The sequence below is a fragment of the Neltuma alba genome, unplaced genomic scaffold (genome assembly GCF_004799145.2).
Source record: "Neltuma alba isolate B1F8T4 unplaced genomic scaffold, ASM479914v2 tig00011850_pilon, whole genome shotgun sequence".
In the NCBI taxonomy this organism is placed as follows: Eukaryota; Viridiplantae; Streptophyta; class Magnoliopsida; order Fabales; family Fabaceae; genus Neltuma; species Neltuma alba.
Genome location: NW_021636455.1, coordinates 898,077 through 920,162, shown reverse-complemented (window position 1 = coordinate 920,162; position 22,086 = coordinate 898,077). Strand labels below are relative to the sequence as shown.

The following is a 22,086-nucleotide window of genomic DNA, read 5'->3' as shown; positions in this document are numbered from 1 at the left end:
CTGATTAAACCTACTTTTATTCCTCTAAATGGGTCCCAAAACAATTATTATATATTCCCACATGGGTTCCGCCAATCTCTGCATCACTTGGCTGCCAAGGCATGGTTGTGTAGAGATGCTATTATGTCTGATTCTTCTGGAAAATAGTAGGACATTTTCAAAGGCAGTTCTTTAAAGGTTTATTTTCAAGTTTTTTTCCCCTTAAATTATTATATGAAATGAAAAAGCAATAAAAAAACTTCATTCAAGTTTAATCCTCGTGTACTTGATTTTCTTCTTGGTAGTTTAGTATCCCTTTAGGTGTTTAAATTAGTCGTTTGAACTTCAATTAATTAGGTCATCTTAATTTAATGAGAACCTATAGATGACGCTGACTTTAACTTGCATCCATAAAACGCCATAGAGTAAATCACAAGGGAGTTCTGCAAATGAAATTCAAAAAGAGAGTCGAGTATTTCTTTGTGCCCAAGTTGGGTAGCGCAAGTAACTTTCATGGGTCCTGGCAAGCAAAGTCTGATGCTTTTGACCTTCCTAATGTTGTTTGTGGGAACATTCATGAATAAGCTAAAGTATCAAGTGTTCACATTTTTATTCTTAACTCTCATTAAGTGTTCATGATTCCCATTAAGTTATCTGATGGAACAGTATGATTTCTGAGATTAGAAATTAGACTTTTCGTCTAAAGAACAGAGTGACAAGCACACATTACCTGCCATTGGAAGGAGATCAAAGGAAATCTAGAGATGAAGGGTTAACTGATCATGAAAATCCAAGTTAACTAGACAGTTGTACGAAAGACACGTTTCTGATTTCCCTCTTCAACTACGTTGTGGCTTCTCTTTTTTTGGATCAATTGCAGTTTGATGTTTGACTAGAAACACCATATTTGTTATTCAAATTCCCAGCCCATGGTTTTTTTCTTCTAGTGAATCAGCCTACGGATATCAATCTTTGAAGAACCCCCCAGCAATCCAGCACCTACTGGCAATGAATTAAGCACGCTCAAGCTTGTTTTATCTCGTGACCTAATTTTTCAAATTCAGATTGTTAGATGGTTCAGATTTAGTGTTTTATAAAAATATCATTCAAATGTCAAAAAAGAATGGTCAGATCCCAAATATTTACTATAAATCTGTGGTGAAGATGAAATAGATGGGAAGTGTACTTCGAGATCAGAAAACCCAGTGGAAATTTGAATAACGCAAGAACCAGGAATTAGAAGCAATACGGGGAAAAGAATAAGATTTAGAAAATCAATCTCTATTGTGATATTTGCACTCTACTCGGCTAAACTCTATGAAATTCCGATCCCTTTATTGCATTTCCAACTCCTTTTTGTCATAGTTTACCATTATTTCTGATCCTTATTAGACGAATTATTACACATCAGACCCACCATGTTCGATCTCTCCCGAGTGTTCTAACACATTATCACCATGAGTTCTTCAACTTCCTTCAGACTGATTTCGTTCCTATCACATGCTGTTATACCACTGTGCACTTCCTCTCGCACGTCTGATATTTCAAGGTGATGGAACCCAAGAGTGCAGCAGCTGGTCCATAAACCCTAAATCAACTGATGCGATGTCCAAACTAACAGCGAATGCTTTTATATCTCATGACACTTGAGGCTGCCACTCAAAAGATAGAGTTGAAGAGAGATGTATTAATGGGGCTGTGGCCGTGTTTGGACAATATATATATCTTTTCCAACAAGACATCCTTCCACATCTTGTGGGCAACCGAACTTCCTTTCAAGGAAAAACCCCACCGCACAAAGACGTTGACCTACTTGTCGGCGGAAAACTGGGTCAACCGTCAATGGTTTTTTGCTATAATCCACGGTCAGACGGATAACCTCCCCATCTGCAGGTCCTGCCCCACGTACAAGCAATTCCTCGCTAAAGTTTGCGAATGCTAGTGTTTGCACTAGCCCATTAAATTTCCCAGATGAGACACGCCATGGGGTTCCCCGGGTCCCAGAAGCCAGAGTTTCACCAAGGCCAGAAGCAATCTCTGCCTCTACATAATTATGATCCTGGTTTGTTGTGCCGAAGGTATGTAATACAAAAGATAAATCTGGTGAAAGCATCTCTTGGACCAGAACTGCCATTGCAGCTTCTTTCTGAGGCACACCAGCAGCACGACGGCTTAAGATTGCCCTTCTTGTGTACAATGAAGCCCAAACCTGGCTAACTGCAGCAGCAAAAACTGTTGGATTGGAAGGACTAACATTGGGTATTGATTCATAGAGTCCAGCTGCTGACATGCCGGCCAAGTCCTCAACATTGGCACTCGAACGAACAATTAAACGTGCGCTGTCCGGAAATATCCTTCTAATGCTTTCAATAATATCTTTTGGAGGCTGCAGAGAAGAGATCAGTGCCTGGAGTTGATGGCATAACGTATCGAGTTCACCATCATCCAATTTTGCTGTCTCTATCTTTTCCAGCATAGAACTAAATGTTTCCACGGACTTGCTCTGCTCCAGTGCCAATTCCATGGAGCCAAAAGGAATAACTGCCCCGGAAGGTACTTGAAAAGACGCTGGCACTCCTTGATCACTATAAACTGTAACACCAGAATCAGAATTTCAGAAGTCTACGCACATTGAGGAAGAGTTGACAAATAATATAATTTGTGAAAGCGCATGACTGGTAATTATATTAGTGTGGATATATTTGCAGATCGCTAATAAAACAATTTTGCATATGCTTCATAAAAATTATGTACTTAACATTATCAGCCACCATACTTCAAGTTCTCCTGAGCTTAATAGATTATGGAAGGGACAAATTCAGTTAACAAATAGGTCAACATGAATATACAGAAATTACGGAAACAAGTGAATGCTTAGTCAACGAGGCAAGTGTGGATGGATTAGCTTATTTTAAGTGATTCTGTATTGCATGGGATAAATAATAAAAAGAGTTTTGTCTCGTAAAACACAAAAACTATTTTTAATTGATTGTGGGGTTTTCCAAACAACCCCAGTTAGAAGTATTTCCATAATTTAAAATAGCGTTAACCATTTTTCTTTTTACGAAATTCAGAGAGTTGTACAAGGTGCTTTATTTTTCCGTGCCAGTTCTTTTCCCAATGTTTAATGTTTATTGGTCTTCCGTGAACTTCACCAAACATACCCATTTGAACTTCAAACCAATTTATAAGTTTATAATTAAGTTATGAGATTTTGTTTTGAAAAATACAAAAGGAACTGTTAGCAAAGTAAGTTGGAAGGGTAAGGATTTAAGCGGTCAAAATCTAAGGTTTAGGGCTTAGTTTCCCAAAAGTTTAATTATTAAGCTACTTCTTCATACCTTTATCAGAAATTCTTGATAAAGAAGACAAGCGACCACAAGCTGCAGCCTTTGCACCAGAAGTCTGTGTCTCTGCATCTGGAAGCAGGATAATTCCAGTAGAAACACCCTAGAGATGTGTACAGCAATTATTGAACCGCAAGCTCAATAAAAAAATAATCGAAAGTGATCGTAACTATGGAAATATGAGGAAAAAACAAAAAATGCTATAAATAAATAATCTAGATGTGAAGATCAAGCGATGGAATTTTAAAAACGAAGAAGACCAAGCAAATAGAGAACATGATTGCTACCAAATGTAGCAGGTTTTTGCTAAGGAACTTATCAAAGGCACCACCTTGATCTAATATTTCTCTTAATTAGAGAAATTAGTTTTTATTTCTACCATGTAGAAACCAAATCTACCGTTAAAAACACACTAATCATAAATCAATTATCACCTCCAAAGTCAACTTAGAATATGTCGGAAGAAGGAATAAAGTCAACTCAGAACATATCAGAAAAAGCAAATATATTCTCTACCTGATTAGCATAGGAGAATCTGCCAGCAGACAATGAAGGAATTTCAGTTCTGGGAAAAACGTCATCAGAAGCACTTTCAGCAAAAGAGCTTCCACCTGTATCAACCGATGGTGATGGCTTGAGACTAACGCCTGCAGTGGATGCTTCCAACCTAAAGAGTTCAGCAATACAAACAAAGGTGAAAAACATCATAGGATTAAAGGAGTTATAGTTAGCGAGAGATATGAGTTTTGAAAATGAGTTCACATTACAGTAATACAACCTCACACGTGTGCCCAGAAGTTTATGCATATCAGCAACTTTTTCTTCATCCTCACACGTGACAAAAACCACCTTTTCCTGTAGCAAGAATTTATAGATGTCAAAGACGTAAATATAATATAAACCTCATTAGGAAGTGAATGTTTAAGAATGTTTGAGAAGTTAAACCTAATAGCCTAAAGCCAGCAAACCTCTTCATCACCATCAGCTTTGTCAACTACAAGGATAACAGGTCCTTCTGTTGATGGTGGTAATGACCCAGGGATAATTCTTTCAACCTAAGTCAAAGAAACCCAGATTCATGTAATTCAGCCACACCTTTTGAAATAAACATGAGAGACACAACATTCAAGAGCAAAAAGTTTTTGCCAACACTAGATTTTCTTGTTATTTCTATGATCAAGGAATTGCAAACAGTAAGCAGAAGATGGGTTATCACGAGAATTTTAGGCAGCAAGCGCATCAATTCTCTTGGCTATTTTCCTTTCCTTTGTTGCAGGCATCAAATACAAGAATGAACAGCTACTAATTTCCGAATATTAAAAAAAAATTATAATTTTTCTCACGCAAACATATGAATTGCAGAAGATAATACATTCCAGAAAACAGTCCGCAATCAAGAGGTCCAAGGCTGAATAGAGGAGCAAGCGCCTGGAATGTATCATTTCTTGCAATTCCAATCCATGAAATTCAAGTATTAAAACTGACTGGTGCGTAGATAGAAACAACAGTATAAGAAAATTAGAGGCAACATTACTTGATACAACTTAAGAGTACCTGAATCAATGTTCCCAAAGCATTTCCAGGTACAAGAACATCCCAACCTTGAGAACCAAGCGTACTTCTCACAGCTTTTAGAAGAAGAGTACACAACTTTGAAACCTGAAAAATCACACTAAGGTTTCCAAAGGAAAAAAGTCAGACAATCTACCAGGTTCCTAACAGTTGCACTCTTTATAAGTCATAACAATGCAGCTCCTTTCAGGCTTTATGAAGCCTTTTTCTTTATTCTTTCAACTTTTTCCACGAATATGATGGGGAACCATGCAACTTTGCTTTTATTCCGTCAATACTTCACATATTTCAATAGGGTTTCTAGCTAAAAAGATGAGTACGATTTTTGAAACATTTAGGTCCCCTTTGGTATGAAGCATTGAGAATTATAGGTAAGGATTGAGATTGTGATTGATAAAACACATTAAAACAGTATTTAATATGAGCGAGTGGGATTGGAGAATACCATTTCCCTCTGTGGTATTCCTCAATCCCACCTATACAAGTTTGATCAATCCCAAGTAATAAGCAATTACTCATATTAGATACTTTTTTAATGGATTTTCAATCCCAATCTCAATCATTACCTCTCTTACCAAACAGCACCTTAAATATCTTCATGCATCACAGGGGGAAAAATTAGGCTCGCTGAACTTTACAGTTAAGGAAGAAGAAAATTAAAGGAAATCACAGATGCCCCTGAAAGGCACAAAAGCTTTTAACTCACCAGAATTTTCTGGTTACAAAAATGTGAAGCAAACAAATAACCATACCTTGCGCGAACCTCAGCTTCAGTATATGTTCTTACACTGTTTTCAGGGATTCCTAGGGCTTTTCCTAGCACCTGGAACAGTTCATGTGACATTTCAGTACACTCCAAGATATATGCATCAGAAGAGGAACAATTGCGTTTTGTAAAAAATTCAAACAGTCAAGATAAACTGTTAATTAGTTAGTGGAAGAACAGCGTAATGCACATTAATGGTATAGATGCTCATTATTCTAGTGAGAAGGGACGTCAAAAATGAAACAAAACCATCAAAACTTGTCAGTGCATTTAAAAGACTGTTATCTTGGAAGAAGAAAATAAAGTTCAATCCTCCTTTAAAAACTTCAACTCAATTTTAGAATTTGGTGTTACAAGTATGAGGTCATGAAGAGAAAAATGTACTCTAACCTGGACTTTTTCAGGGAATATCTTCAAAAGTTCTTCAGTATATTCATTAGTGAGCCGTCTTGATCTATCAAGAGTAGCCTTCAGTCTCAATGCCCAAATTGTTTTCCCATCTTCATTTCCTTCAAAAATGGAGAACAGAAAGGACAGTCAGAATGGAGAAACGGCAGGAGACTATTTGAGTTAACAAAACAAAACCCAAATTCAAGGCTTCAACCACCAGAAAAAGGGTTGGGGGAGGGGGGGAGCTACCTTCCATTTCGGAAAGGCCTCTTTTCTTCCAAGCAAGGAGCTCATTTTCAATAGCAGCACATTCTTCAGGTTTCCAACTAGATAACTTCAGCTGGTGTACTCCGATAATAAGGGCTCCAAGTGGGTCGTTCCAAGCATTTACATTCTTTGATTGCACATTTGCGGCCAGCCAACGAGTACCTCCCATAACATCAAGTACATTGAGAAACCTGAAAAAGAAGAATAATGGAATGCGTTGCCATAATCATATATGTATCTGGCAAACCTCTAAACTTCAACAGGAAAAATTTGATACACAGGTACAGAAGTAAGATATTTTTTTAACAGGTTTTAAAAACACTTGTTATAAAAGTAGATCCTATATCACGACTCACTTGTTCCTTTTCTGGCAAAATATGCGGAGCAGTGCTCCTAACAATATATTCTAAAGACTTGTATGCAGCAAATGGACCAAATATTAATACGAGGTAATTAGTAATTACATCTTTTACAATTTTTTTGGTCAACCAAGGATGGGTAACACTAAAGAATAAGAAGGGCTGTATCAAAAGCACATAACAAGATATTGCTTTGGGGAAAAAAAAAATGCACCAACAATAAAAAGGACATCACTGCAATCTGCAAGTAGTGTTCTCATCCATCAGCAGATCTAATAAGAAGATCCCTATGGAAACCATGGCATGATACCACAAAGTGAAGCCAAAAACGTATTCTATCCCGCAGCAGATGAAAAGATAGTGATTGAATTAATAAAAATAGGAACATCCGACTCCACCACATGCACAAAATATTGGCATAAACTGCATACAGAATGAAGTTTTCCGATGCTTCTTCCAGCCAGAAACTTTAGAAATTAATCAACAAGCACTGCTCCAAATAGAATGGACATCCCAACATTTCCGGAAAAAGGCCCAAACAATTCATCTAGTGTTAGACTAGCTGAGAAGAATTCTTTACTAAGCAGAATGCTGTGCTCTTAACATATATATTGTGAAAAAGTTAACACCTACCAATAAATGAACTTTCTATTAGGAAAAGAAATACCAAGAATATACTAACCTGCTTAGAAGAACAAATGAGTAGTCCTCTAGCCCAATCTCACAGAGGCGCCACTGTACATGGAAGATTTTGAATCAAAAGGTATTAATAATGCAAGTTCAAGCATGCATGGAATAAATATCCATTCAAAAGCTTTTGCGGTATAATCTAATAGAATCCTTGTCACCTTTTGACGCATAGCTATTGCAGTATCAGGAGCATCATTCCTAAGGCCACTTTCAAGACCCTTTACAATTATTTCTCTTAATGAATTCAAAGATTCCATGGTTTTAAATAGCAGAGTAATCCCTTGGTCTCCCTTGACATCAATTGAATCCGCATCCATATTCTGGAAATATATGATACATAATCACTTATCAATAGATGCAAGAGAAAGGCATATTTAGGAAACCAAAATCAAATAAAGGGGATCAACAGTACTTGTTCCTCCTAGAAAGGCAAAGCAACGACAGTTTCTATGCAAGCAATAGTTTGGAAAACAACCACCAGATTTCATCTTATTTCCTCCATTCGACAGGAACAAATTTAATTTAGAAGTTATTCTTGTAATCTTATTCCATTTCTATCTATTGTGGAAAAGCATTACGATAGAAAACAGAAAGAGGGAGCAGGAGACAAATGGTTGAAAAATCACATATCACCCAAGAAAGTGATTAAGCATTTTATATAAGCTGCTAATTCACAGAGACATATTGCTCAAATAATATCTGTGTCCTTCCCTTATTAATATTCCTTTAAATTGGGCAGGCAAAAGAAAAACAGTAGACTGGTTTAGACTAAAGCAACTAGATTTCAGGGTCAAATCATAGTTAACGAGGGTAACTCTCTTTTCTCAGCCTTTAAAAATCTTCATATCATCCCACAAATGGCTTGTTAGTACAAACACAAGGATACCATATTAATCAAATTACCTTTTTGCACTCCAAGAAAGAATTAAGAGCTAAAATACCATTTTCGCCCAAAGAATCCCTGATGGAGTCTAGCTGTTCAGCAAGGCTGCAAATTGACAAAATTATAATGCATAAGCAGATACTTAATCAGTACACTTATGATTTACTGGCTACCAATAAGTTACATGCCGAGAAAATTTGAATATCTACACAGGAGTTATTAGTTATTCCCTTACTTTATTTTCTGTTGCCATTACATTCATTCAGTTTCATCATTTTCCTCTTCCAAAATCCAGAGAAAAGGTGTGATTAATTTCCTGATAGTTAATATAATACTGTTCCCACCAAATTTTATCAAGAATCCCAATGAAACCTTTAAATTAAATAATCACAAGTTTCACATATTGCTTAATAGGGTTGAGAAAACTTTCATTTTTCAGTTTATTTCATAAAATAGATTGAAATTTCATTTCTAAGTCATGACCACTTCACTACATTAAATAAAACAACTCAATCTTCATGAGATGACAATAATATCTCCTCTAATGTTATGGGCCTAACAGTTAATAGTAATAGCACTTCCTTGGCATTTCTTAGTACAAATAAAAATAAATAGAAAAACATGCAACTGAAGCTCGTGCAAGTCCCACCAATAAACACGTCTTAACATTTGACAGAAACAAAAGAACTAAAAGTTCACTAAAGTAGAGTAAATTTTTGTGTGTCCAAAAACCACTTGGTGATAGTAAAATCTGTTAAAGGTTAAAACAATCCAAAAATAAGGTTTAAGCCTAAAATAGTGATGACCACTACATCGTAAAAGAAACAAACTTAAATTTACATAAGGAGTGGAATGAGGCTTATGACAAAGTTTAGGACTTATAAGTCAAACCTGCCAGCATTAAAGAAATCTTTGAGTTCACGATGAAATATCTTGAACTGTTCAACAAATGGTTCACTAAACTCTCCAGGGTTCTTTGTAATTTTAGCAAGCATTGCTTCAGTAGCAACCAAATCTTCAGGGCCAGCATTTCTGTGAAGCTTGTTTTGTATTGTATGCTTAATATGAAGCTGGAGTGTAAACAAATCATAAAACAGAAAATCATTATCTAACTATACTAAAAATAGATGCACCAAACCAAATACTTCAGTAAGGATTACCTTAATGTCTTTAGGGATATCATTTCGGTGAGCAATATCTCTAATTCGAGTCAGAGGTACAGAGGCAGTGAATTCTGCCTTGAAAGATGGTAAACATGGATGAATCTTCCGAATGACTAGAATTTCCTGCAAATGAATCACAAATTAATGTGAAATTTTATGAGCAAGACAGCCATTATTAAAACTATCAATTCAATCCATAATGATTTTGGGCAAAAGTTATCCAGTGAACTAAAGTTGTGATTTTAGTTCATGAGGGCAAATGCGTTCTATCAACATCTGTTTCAATGGTTGGAATAAGCAGAGAAAAGGCAACCAGCTAGAAAATCAACCATATTTTTTATATGAAGAAAATTAACCTTCTACACACATGTTAAACAAATTAGTGGACTACCTGCGGTGAGACATCTTTCCTACTAGAATGTCTCTCTAATTCACGAAATATGAGCCTTGAGATTTCAGCATGTCTATTTGGCCGGTGGTGGCCTCCATCTTCAAAACAAGCAATTTGCCCTGTGTTTATCCACTGCATAAGATAATCATATGGAGGCTAAGAAGGGCATGTATGGATTGATATCAAGAAGAGACAGAGATAAAGGAGCAAAGAAGACCTTCAGATAGATAGCAGAGTATATAAGAGCCTCCAATCGTTGTTCACCTTGCAAACCTTCAGCAATGATATCGCGTACAGCATCGAGCTTCAAAATAAAATCGTAGATAAGTGACATTGTAATCCGTTAGTGATATATTCCAACCACTCCCCCCCCCCCCCCCAAAAAAAAAAAAAAGAATTGCTTCCACAAAGTACTGACCGTAGTGCTAAAATCATAAAACATATGGTTATAAAAGAATCATGTATGAAATACGCTAGGGCAGCTTCAAAAAGGAAGCCACATCCACGTGTTCAAACACTTTGAATTGAAAACATACAACATTTCAAACAGCACCTAAACACTTTAGATTTGGTCATTGTCATTGTGTCTATGTCAGCATCTATACTTCTTGTAGGTTCTTAATATCAATGCAACTCTACCAATAAGAGAATACCACAACAAAGAAGTCCTGCAAATGAAAACTCTGGCAGAGAAAAATTATTATTGCATTACCTTCTCCACCAATTCCTTGCTTTCTGATCACCTTCAACCAACTTCAGAGCCAGGCCTTCGAGACCAGTAAAGTCCCATTTTCTTTCTGCTTCTCGGTCGCGATGCTCATTGGATTGCATGAAAGAGGCAGCTTTACCTTGCCACTGCCCTACAAAAGGACTTGGCTCTTCCTCCAAAGCAGAATCACCATCAATTTCTTCATACTTTTCGTCCACCAAATTCCTCTCGTCTTCTTCACCCTCATTATGACCCAAAGGAAGCAGCTCCAGATTCTCCTTTGTGGAGTTCCATCTAGCAACAGTACTAAATTTACCTCCTTTCGGGAGTTTCAAAACCCTGTTCTCTCCATCTTCCCATGCTAAACTTTCGTCCTTCCTCACAATCGCAAATTTAAACTCAATATTTTTACCTTCTCGTAACTCCAAGTCACACACCCACCCACTCTCCGTCCAGGACATTGGTACACTTTTCTTCCATGAGCCCAGATCTTTAGTTGATCCTAGAATCACAACATGCTCACCAAATCGAACTTGGTGATCCAATCTAATATGCAGTTTCACTTTCCCACGCCCGGAAGCTTTCATCTTTTCCTTCTTTAGTATCGCTTCCTCTTCCCTATCAAAAGCATCACAACATTAAAGAAAAAAAATCAAATTCCAAGGGCACTCTCAAGCCAGAAAAACAGGACATTCAATACCGTTATAGAAAAGGTGACTTTCTTATAGGGGAAAATTAAAGGACAAAGAGTAGCGCCTTATCGGTGAACTGCTACACAGCGATCATTTCCCAATAAATCACCAGCAATTCGCTTTAACTCTATCCTCCCTTGCCACCACACCACAGATTTTTGATCCAAAAATCCAGCCGGACCAGCCCCATTAAGGGAACGCTACAGAAATTTTTCCTTATTTTCCTTTTCTTGAAAAGCTTCCACACACTTCAACTCCCTCGAATTCGTAGCCTCGATTACCCTCAAATGCAAATTCAAGAAACAACACAACAAAATAAAGGAAGCAAGAAAAATGCAAAAAACAAGTGAGCATAGAGTACCTAGTTTCAGTGGAGACTGCAGAAATAGCTCTATGAAAGGTTTTTTTGGGGCCGTGGAAGTAAATAGAAATGGGGTGCCTGAATAAGAAGGAATCACTAGGCAGTGGAGTTTTATTACATCGATGAAGGAATCTGAATGGCTTCCGTGAAAGGTGGATCTGGGGAGAAGAAGAGCAGTGCAAGGCACGCAGAGAATCCATTACTGTTCAAAGAGAGATACAAAGGATGAGTCTAGGCGCGAGTGTGTAATAATGAAGACTGAACAGAGGAGAGTCCGGAGAAGAAGAGAAGGCGGGGGCTTTCATGACGACAGAGGAGCGAAATATATGAACACGTGGATCAGAATTTAACGGCTGAACGAAACGCTATATTGGGATCTTAATTTTTTTTTGTTTTTTTGGCCAACCTATAATGGGATCTTAATAAATCATCATGGGATGACAACGCCGACGTGGTAATGCAGTGACATTTTCAGAAACCGGAAGATCCAAATACAGCAGCTGCAAAAATATCCCGAAATAACAAATATAATAAAAAGCTTCACCTGAAAAGATATTTCTAATTATGGTTTTACCAATCAATTAAACAAATTTCAGCTCAATTAATTCTTAAGACTAAAATAAAAAATTAGAAAATTTGGTTAAAAGTCTTATTTAAAAACTAAATTAGTTAAAAGGACCTAAATTTAAGTGAGTGTAATTTTTCTTCCACTGCATGTAATATATCATCAATTATGTGTAACAATTATCAATACTGAAAACAGCAAAAAAAAGTTGTACTTGCGAATTACAATTGCACATGCTCAAATTTAAATCATTTCAACCAATTAAGTTTTTAAACATAGATTATTTTTACTAAATTTTCCAAGAAAATTATTACAACTTATCATTAATATAAATATATATAATGAATATATCAATATAAAACATAGAAATCTATATTATTTATTTGTAAGATCGATTTAATGCATCTTTTTTTTTTTTTGACTAACTATTTAATTCATCTTATTCATTAAGTTTCATGCGACATATACAAAATTTACTCTTTTTGTCCTAAATACTTCTCTGGTCATTAATATAAGACCTAATTGTTGAGTTGATTTTGATTCTATATATAAAATCTATTTCTCATATTTATTAATTTTTCTAAATTACCATTATAGATACTCTCTTAACCATAATCAAATAGAAGAAGAAAGGAGGATATTAAGAAAAATGATTATGGTATTTTAGAAAAAACATCTCATGTTTCTTATAATTAACTAACTTACATAACCTCCTTAATTTAATCAAATTAGTAGATGGGTTTTATATTAAGGATCGGATGAGTATAATATAAACTAAAGGATACAGTTAGTCCTATAACTTTGTATAAGACTTTAATTTGATCCCTTAACTTTAAAAAGATATTTTTAGTCTTTTAACCCTAAATTTTTTCCAAAAAATTGATAACATTAAGATCTTAAATGTTGATAAAATATTCTCAAATGCTAACATATTAAGTTTAATTTTGAAAATATTCATGATTGTTACAAAAAAAAATATCATTGAAGCCTAATAGTTTTAGGATTAAAAGACCAAACGTATGCTTTTTAAAGTTAAAGAATCAAATTGAAACTTTGTACAAAGTTAAAGAACCAAATATATACTTTAGCCTATAATATAATATTTATTTTGTAATATAAATTATATTAGAAAATAAATTTTATATTTAGAATTACACGAGTTATTATAAAGTCTTATAGTAAAATATGAATAATACAAATATTCCATTCTAGTGGACTTCAAGCCATCTGTTGTTGAATAATTTGATAGGGTTTCAAAATTTATTATGCCTTTCATTCAGGAAAAGTCCTATGTCTCGAAAGTTACAAAGGGTGTGTTTGGATAGAATCCAAACCATGGTTTCAGAAGTGCTTTTACGAATTACGAAGTAAATATGTGGAGGAGATTATCTCGTTTTGCGGAAAAGTGCTTCTGAAACCACGGTTTGGGGATACCCAAACAGGCCCAAAATCACTTCTCCAGTTTTCAACTTGTATTGCACTCCACCCATAGTCTCAAATCTCTAGGCATCAGTGTCATGTGAAAATATAGGTGCTGGTGGATATCAAAACAAAGCAATCTTTATTGATGGCGTAATAAAAAAAAAAGAGCAATATTTATTTACTCAATTTTAATATAAAATTAATTTATCTATCATGGCTTTCCAATTTTCAGGAGCATAACAGAACAAGGCACGCAAAAAAAAAAAAAAAACTCATATTTAAATCAATTACATTACAAATATATATTTATTTTTAAATTATAAAAGCATGAATCCTAGAACTCGATCAACGTCCATCTGATTTAATTATAGAGAGTAAAATTGTAATGTATCACTAAAGTAATATACAAAACTGATGATGCTGAACTGAAAGGTCAAATTCACTTGAAAAAATATAGCCTGCTGATTAATGTGAGATTATGCTGTGAGAAATTAAAATCTCACTCAAATATTGACATTAAAAATCTCTTTTCTCAGCTTCTCAACTCTCGTCAGAATTTCCTTTACTGCTATATCAAATGCATCTTCAATGGTCTCAAATCTAGACTTTGGATGGCCATATATGATTCTGGGAATAAGCTTTATAACCTCTTCTCTCAAAGCCATCACTTCACTCTTTGAAACTCTCAACAAAGTATCACTGATCTTCACTCTCTTCTTTATCACATCCTCTTCTGGGATGAACACAGAGTACGTAGACCCAGCCTTAGGCAAATGCCATAAATATTGGTCATAAGCTGAACTTGGATGAAAAAACACCGGAATACAGCCTGTTAAAATAGAGTCAAAAGTTGATCTTCTGGTGAATGAATCTCCAGGAGGCTGCAAGCAAAAATGTGAACTCTGAAACACCTTAGTAATACTCACAGGGTCTTCACATGGGTTACTATCACCATCATAGCAGCCAAGAAACTTGCAGGTTTTGGAAGATTCAAGGCATTGCTTGATGAGCTCTTTTCTGATGAGCTGTGTTGAGTTTGGCCTTGGAGCACCTACAAATGAAAACAAGTAGGGTCTTTTCACCTTCTTCATTCTCTTTTGCCATTTCAGAACCTCATGGTCCTTTAAAGGGTGAAAGTAAGTCGGGTATGGAATGGGAAAATCATTAGGATATGAGCCAGATTCTATAGGCAAAAACGTCATGTTGGAAAATTGTGGAAGAAACATAAGTTTTGTTCCCCAATCAGAATCATCTTCTGTTCTTCTTCTGAAATCCCAACCAATTCTTCCTCCAACAAGGAAATGGTCCCTACCCCACATTCTCTTCCATTCAGGCCTTCTTGAAAGCCACTTTGAGAGTTGTATTGGAGAAGCATCTCTTACTGAAACATTAGTATCCCATAGATATTGACCCACATCAAGACCAGCATAATAAGGTACAAGTACAGCAGAAGCCAGAGAGGAATTCTTGGTTAAGCATCTGTAATGCTTCATCTTGTTATGAAAAATGACTTCTAGTGAGAATTGGTTAGTGGCATACCAACGATTCTTCAGCAACAGAACTTTTGCTTCTGATCTCTCTGTCAGCGTAATCTTTGGTCCAAGTCCTAAATTGGTCATGTAAGGACACATATCCATCCATTTCATGAGCGTGTGACATCTTTTAAGTAAATCCTCATTGAACCTACTGGGAAGATCATACATATAGATATATTTGCCCCGACAAGGATCCCAGTCTTGTTTCTCAATCCCTATGGGGTTTTCGTTTTCTGTGACAGTATCTGTTTGCGTATCAGGGACCCCACTAGTTGAAACAGGGTCTGATATGTCAGAAGAAGTGGTGCTCTTTTCTGGGAAATTCATGGTTTTACCAGAATTACTTACAGGAGTGACACGATGATTAGGCCGTTCGGCTTGGTCGGATATAAGCAAAAAAGTGATCCCACTTTGACCATGAAGAACAGCCACGTAATCCAAAAAGAACAACGAGAAACATAGTACAAAGGAGGTGAGAAACACGAACCTCAAGTTATCAAACAACTTCTCCATCATCTTCTTCATTTTTTGATGTGGCTAGGGAGAGGGAGGACTGGAAAGAGAGACTGTTCTGGGAAGTGGGAATATAGGAATTGACCCTGTCTTATATTGGCTGAAAGGGAGGAAGCCATTAAAGACAAAGAAGGAATAACCATAAACGTACTATTCAATGAATCTGGTGAGTGAAAAAATTAAGGAATTTTATTATGTTGTGTCATTAATGAGTTTCTCATTTACGCTGACATTTGATAGCAAGAATGATGATATATAGTTTTATTGCATTTAATATGATTAGTGATTTTCTTTATATATACACGTATATGGCAAATATGTTTGATAAGTTGGGGTTCAAATCTTATTAACCGGCCTGCTTGTAATTTTGTTTTCAAATACTGCAAAAAGGAGGTGAGAAACAGAAACCCCGGTTGAGGAAACAACTCGTGTGAATCTTCATGATTTGATACGACTAAGAAAAAGAGGTCGTGTTATAGGAATTGACCCTGTCTTGAAGAATGCAATGCAATGAAGGAGAATATGACAACTGGTGGAGGAAGGCATTAAAGTTAAAAGACAAAAGAAGAATAGCCACAATAACTGTTCATAGAATCTGGTGAGTAACTAAAAATAAATGAATTTATGTTGTGTCATTTGTAAGTCATTTATGTTGACCTTTTGTAGTAGTAAGAAATGTGATATTATTGCATTTAATGATAATGATCCTCTTTTAATATATCTGATTTTCTTTTAATATATGGAATTTGTCTGTGGAATACGAAAAGGGGCACAGCTCGTGAACGACTCTCCATCCACGGCTTATTTCCTCTCGTCTTTTATGTCGGGTTCCATTATATTTATATTTTTTTATATTTCTAATTAAATTTTGCAACTTATTGTTTCCCTATGACATTTCGGGCATTTGGTTTAATGTGTCTTTTTTAAAAACGTGCTACCGCTCGTCCTAAGGGTTACAATAATTCCTCACCCTATGAAGTTGGTCTCGTGCTTTTTTTTTGTTTTGCTAAAACATAAGTATTCTCTTATTAGAGATAATCTTATTCAAAGTACTATTTGACACTAAATGTGAGCACCTCTCTCAGTGAGAATTCGAACCTTGATTCGTCACGTTATGAGAGACTAGCCCGTTCTGCTAGACCCAACTCCTGTTAGTTCGTGCATGTTTTTGTTCACGTTTGATGAGCGTGGCTTTGGTTTTTTTGTTAGTTTTTTGGGTGTTTTGGACCAGATTCTTTGTTGGGTTTAATTGGGCTTATCCCAAATGGCCCGATATGAAGTTGACTTGATTTTAAAAATACAAAAAGGACAAAGCCCAATTATTTCGAAGCTTCCTCTTCCTCGCGTAAACGACGAGGATTCTGGGAAAAGCGAAATGTGTCTAATGACTGAAATACCCTCCTACCAGCGGTTTCTTTCTCGCAATCCCTCCTCCGAAGTCGGAAGGATAATCGGCATCTTCTTCCTCTCTTCTATTCTCGCGCACGTTCTTCTATTCTCGCATCCCTCCCAATAGAACGATTCTCTCTTCCTCTGAGTAGAACGCCCACATTTGACATCAAAGAGAGGCAAGTAGCGGCTGGCAACTTGGAGTTTGGTCTCAGCATCACTTTCTCTTTGGGAACGTGCCAGGGCTGTTGTGTCACTTCATTTTCCCAACTTCGAAACTCACTATTCTCTCTGTGAGTATATTTTCTTTTTAACTAATAAACTCCATTATAGTTCTTTCCTGTTCGAGGCTAGGATCTCATCATATGAACTTCATCTAATGCAAAGTAAAACGACACTCGCATAGCAAAGTTACTTGATTGAGCTAATAGAGCGACAAACAGAAATGGTTGAAAGGAAAGTACACCTGTTGGTAGAATGAGCGATAGAGCCGTTCGTTTTTGAGCGCCTTGCCTGCTGAGTGTTGGATAATATGCAGAAGAATCATACCCGGCGTTTGAAGACAAAGACCTTAATTTTGACAGAACGTTATGTTTGGCGTTAAAATTGAGAGAAACGAAAATGTGAATGGCCAAATTGGAAGTCCATCTATTTGCTTGGATTTTCTTCTCATTAGACGAGGAAGGATGGAAGTTTGTCATTTAAGCTAGGAGATTCTATTAGTTATTTCCAATTAAAAGGACCGAAGGGGAAGAAAACGTGCTAGTTTGTTTGCTTATTCACCACCATCATCTTCTTGGATCAAAAGGGAAGAATTTCATCTTTACAAAACATTCTTATTTGTCTAAGCCTAAAGGGTGAACCCTATGATTTTTAGTAGTTAAATTAGTACATTACAGATTTGTTATAAATTTGTAAACATATAAATAATTTATCTTTTGGCGTTTGATGTTGTGAAACAGACTTTATATGGAGTGTGTGGTGCAGGGCATCATAGAAACACAGGTTAGTTCCTAAGTCAACTTTATTCTTTGGTTTGGTTGCTTTCTCTGAACAACTGGGGAGGTCTTCTGGTGGGATTAAATTGACGACCTTTGTCTGTCTCTTGCTGTTGCAACTTCTTGATCCTGTTTCTACGATATCACAGATCTTGAGTCTTGACCATTTTGTGCCATTCTTTCCGGCAAAGCAAACTGTGATTACTCAATTATTGCTTGTGTTTCATATTTGAACTTTATCCATGAAATACATCTTAAGATTCCGGGACTGGTAGACACCCTGGAAGTTTATCATACGCCAAGAAGTGTTTCAAGTCTATATAGTTTATATATTGTTATCTTTTGCAGCATGTCGAGGCGCTCGAGATTCTCCTACAAGGTCTATGTGGTGTTCATAAAGAGCGATTGAGGATCCATGAAATATGCCTTAAGAGTGGTCCCAACCTTGGTGAGCTTCTTTATTTCGCCGTTATGATGATAATGCGTGGCACGCAGAGTTTCCATTTCTTTTTTCCTGAACAAAGTTGAAATTTTATTACTCAGGGAGAAGAAACTGTTATTTTCTTAGAGCAAAGGATAATAACATTAGAATAAACTAAGATTGATTATTAAAGCAAAGCTCTTCAATATCTTTACATATCTTACAAAGTGGCCCTTGAAAATACTCATAACTAGCACAGCAGTGAAATGACAGATGAAGCAGTAATTATATTTTTCTTTAATTATTTGCTGTGGACAGTGCAAACTGATCTGGTTAATCAGTGCCCCTTTTTCTTGCTGTACAATATGAAGATTCAGGGTCTTGTAGTGTTTAGGCCAGAGTTCTGGTGGAATGGCTGCATGAATTTTGATTTTTTCTCTCAAGGCATTTCATCTGCTGTGTCAGAAATGTTTGTCCAATAACACATGTAAATGAAATTGAGAAATATTAATTTTGTGCGTTTGTCAGGTGAACCATGATTCTATGATTTACCTTTTTCAGGAGCTGTGGCTTCGGAGGTTAGACTCTTGTGTGATCTTGAACAGGCTGAACCATCATGGTACTAAATTATGAATTTTATAGCCATTTACTCTTGTTAGGCCTCTGTTTTATGCCTGTTTATGCATGTTTTACTTGTATAACGACTTGGCGCAGGACTGTCAGACATATAGGGGGTGCCATGAGGGGTGCTGGTGCTGAGCAACTTTCAGTTCTGGTCAGGACAATGGTGGAAAGCAAAGCAAGCAAGAATGTACTCCGAATGTTTTATGCGCTGGGGTACAAGTTAGACCATGAATTATTGAGGGTGGGCTTTGCTTTCCATTTCAACAGGGGTGCACAAATCACTGTAACTGTGTCATCAATCAATAAGATGCTGAAGCTGCATGCAACTGATGAGGCTGTGCCGGTAACACCTGGTATTCAGCTGGTGGAAGTAACAGCCCCTGCTACTTCGGAAAACTATACTGAAATTGTTTCTGCTGTGTCATCCTTTTGTGAATACCTTGCACCGTAAGAATCCCTCTATTGTCTTCTGAATTGCACCTTTTTTTATACTCACGAAGAGCTGCTACCTATCAATGTATGGTGGCTGTGGCTGGTACCACGTGGATTGTAGTAGAGATTTAACCAAGCCATTCCATTCATTCTTGCCATAGCTTGCTGATGTTCTTTGCATAATTGTTGATAAAACTAAGGGTGTGTACTGATGGGGGATAGTTGAGGAAAAGGGAAGAAAAGAGGTTCCACTGAAACTTTTTACTTGTTCGGGAGTTATCAAGGAAAAAATATAGGATAGTGCACGGTGTTTCACTGATCTTTCAAAATCCTAGAAAGCATGTCCTTCCTTGTAATTTTACGTTCCTTCCAAGCTATTCATTCCCCTTCTTTGCCTTCTATCCTCTAAGGTTGAAGTGTCTCTAAATAGAGGGGAAGAGACAGAGGGAAGGAGGGGGGAGAAGCGGGGAGAGTGGCACAAGAAATTTGTGCATGGGGTCCAGTTTTTCGCCCACATTCTTTATTCTCTCTGTTATTTCTGAGATATTTTTCATTTTTTGGGCAACTCTATTTTACAAGCCAGAGAATTCAAATTTTGAGAAACGATTATCCGATGTCTTCCTTGCGCTGAGAATTAGTCATTGGGTCTTTTCAATCCTAGTGGACTGGCAATTTAAATGAAATTTGGAATGGCTCATCAAGGTTTATGTTTCCTTTCATTTAATCACTGACGCGCCCAATCATTTGGCATGAAAATTTCAGGCTTCTCCATCTATCGAAACCAGGCATTTCAACCGGAGTTGTTCCTACTGCCGCTGCAGCTGCTGCGTCTCTTATGTCTGATGGCGGGGGTACCGCCTTATAGCTTCCTTGTTCTGTTGTAACATCCTTTATCTCTGATACTTTTTTGAGCCTATCATAAAATAGGATTTTGTATTCGCTTTGATAGCTGGAATTGGAAATATGACATCCACTGCAATATTCAAGTGTTCATTTATTATCAAATGATGGAGCCTTGGTTTGGCCCAACCCATCCAGCTCCATCTCTAACGGTGGCTAGCCGGGTACCACTTCAAATGGACTGCTCGAACCATCTGAAGGGTCTTGTGTTGGGCTGATGCAGGTGATACCAAGTTGGGCTAGTGATTTAGGACTTATTTGGGTTAACTTATAAGTAACTTTTTAAATATGATTTACGGAATACAAAATAAGTATGTGAGGAGAGTTTTATCTCTCCAAACAAGCCCTTGATGCATTATGTGGAATGAAAGATGTCCGGTATGCGTTTTAAATGTACTTCTAAAGTGAATAGAACTTGCAAACTCAACGGGGTGAGGATTGAAATAAAATGATGGCTCAAATTCTAGTTGCGTACCATTAATTAAGAAAATGATAAAAAAAAATAACGACTTGTTTTCAAATGTTTTCTTCAAGCTGCCATGGATTATTTGGGCATCGCATTTGTGGTATGATGGAACAGTGGATGGCCTAATAAGCTATGATTTCTGCCATTATAATGAGTACGCTTCGAAATAATTAAGCCCAATATTATTTTAATTAAAAAAATAATGTAAAAAGACGTAAAATGTACGGTAATTTTAGGTTGGTTCGGCCCAATCCATGCAACTCCATGTCTAGCGGACTACCCGGACTATAGTGGTGGGCCTGGTCTGGCTTTGACTTGACTAACCAGCCCATCCGAACGGTCTTCTATGCGCATGAGACTAAAATGATCTTCACCAAAAAAAAAAAAAAACCCATACTGTCTCACATAATAAGAGGATAATACGCCACAATGTAGTGAACTAAGGAGCCTTTCACATTTAATGCCTGCACTACCTCAAACAGGGTTGCTTCAATAAAATGATACTTATGCAACGCTAAAAACAAAAAATTCCAATGTATAAATCTTAAGTATATATACTTCCAAATAATAAGTAAATCAAACTTGCAACTTCTACTGGTCAGGATTAAATAAAAACAAATATTTGGCAATTTGTAATGCTTCTAAACTTCTGATTGCATAGCATTAATTTTTGTTTTAAAAAAAGGGAAGGATCCTGTCATCTTTCATGGAAATTAAATTAATAGAAAATAATTTTAATAATAATTCAATATAGGAATAATGCTATAGAATTTCTTGAACAGTTTTTCCACACCAGAGTACTTCGCTGGGGGCCAATAGAGAAAAGGAGAAAATGAGCGAGGAGCTTAGTCATACTTATAATTCACGAACTTTGTGAATAAACTGGGGGGAAAATTATGTGCCGGAAAGTCCTGCCAAACTGATGCATCTAGTTTAATTTTTTCCGCTGTAAGAAATATCTTGAATATAAAAATAAAATGACCCAGTTTTTATCTGGCAAAAGAGGACTAGTTGTAGCCAAAATTAGTTAAAGTTGTTCTGTTTTTCTTTTTTAATTTAGTCATAACGAAAAATTATAACTTACATGTATGATATTATTATTGGTCAAAATGTAACGTTTATTTTAATAATATCTAAAAGTAAGCAATTTTCATATCTTTACTGCGACTGAATTAAAAGGAAATTAAGCAGACAGTTCTCCAAATATACGCGCGCGCGAGCGATGAAATGAGGAAACTGCAAGAAAATACGT

General features: G+C 36.4%; 3 protein-coding genes across 3 annotated transcripts; 1 reads left to right on the top strand and 2 right to left on the bottom strand.

The window, feature by feature from the left end:
- Nucleotides 1-1,215: 1,215 nt before the first annotated feature.
- Nucleotides 1,216-11,882, bottom strand: LOC114718419 (phosphoglucan, water dikinase, chloroplastic). The gene is given in 18 exon segments (XM_028903717.1): nucleotides 1,216-2,571; nucleotides 3,321-3,429; nucleotides 3,843-3,993; nucleotides 4,105-4,181; nucleotides 4,229-4,381; nucleotides 4,881-4,998; nucleotides 5,651-5,721; nucleotides 6,055-6,173; nucleotides 6,304-6,512; nucleotides 7,363-7,415; nucleotides 7,529-7,690; nucleotides 8,274-8,358; nucleotides 9,145-9,323; nucleotides 9,414-9,539; nucleotides 9,808-9,939; nucleotides 10,025-10,114; nucleotides 10,522-11,134; nucleotides 11,570-11,882. Coding segments are annotated over 18 exon segments (3,552 nt in total). The 5' UTR covers nucleotides 11,770-11,882; the 3' UTR covers nucleotides 1,216-1,666.
- A 2,177-nt stretch (nucleotides 11,883-14,059) lies between these two features.
- On the bottom strand, nucleotides 14,060-15,616 carry LOC114718565 (probable xyloglucan galactosyltransferase GT12). Its single transcript, XM_028903922.1, has one exon. The coding sequence runs from the start codon at nucleotides 15,614-15,616 to the stop codon at nucleotides 14,060-14,062; it is 1,557 nt and encodes a 518-aa protein (XP_028759755.1).
- A 1,435-nt stretch (nucleotides 15,617-17,051) lies between these two features.
- On the top strand, nucleotides 17,052-20,655 carry LOC114718418 (mediator of RNA polymerase II transcription subunit 18). Its single transcript, XM_028903716.1, has 6 exons — nucleotides 17,052-17,286; nucleotides 17,956-17,998; nucleotides 18,340-18,439; nucleotides 18,974-19,031; nucleotides 19,127-19,483; nucleotides 20,231-20,655. Exons 2-6 carry the CDS (start codon nucleotides 17,963-17,965, stop codon nucleotides 20,331-20,333), a joined length of 654 nt encoding a protein of 217 aa, XP_028759549.1. The 5' UTR covers nucleotides 17,052-17,286; nucleotides 17,956-17,962; the 3' UTR covers nucleotides 20,334-20,655.
- The last annotated feature ends 1,431 nt before the right edge of the window (nucleotides 20,656-22,086 follow it).

What these genes read in the sequence shown, in the direction of transcription:
- LOC114718565 (XM_028903922.1), bottom strand. Translation starts at nt 15,616, where the DNA reads ATGAAGAAGATGATGGAGAAGTTGTTTGATAACTTGAGGTTCGTGTTT.
- LOC114718418 (XM_028903716.1), top strand. Translation starts at nt 17,963, where the DNA reads ATGGAGTGTGTGGTGCAGGGCATCATAGAAACACAG. An exon ending in AGGGCATCATAGAAACACAG is followed by an intron (nt 17,999 to 18,339) that starts GTTAGTTCCTAA and finishes TATCTTTTGCAG; the next exon opens with CATGTCGAGGCGCTCGAGAT. An exon ending in TTTTGTGAATACCTTGCACC is followed by an intron (nt 19,484 to 20,230) that starts GTAAGAATCCCT and finishes TGAAAATTTCAG; the next exon opens with GCTTCTCCATCTATCGAAAC.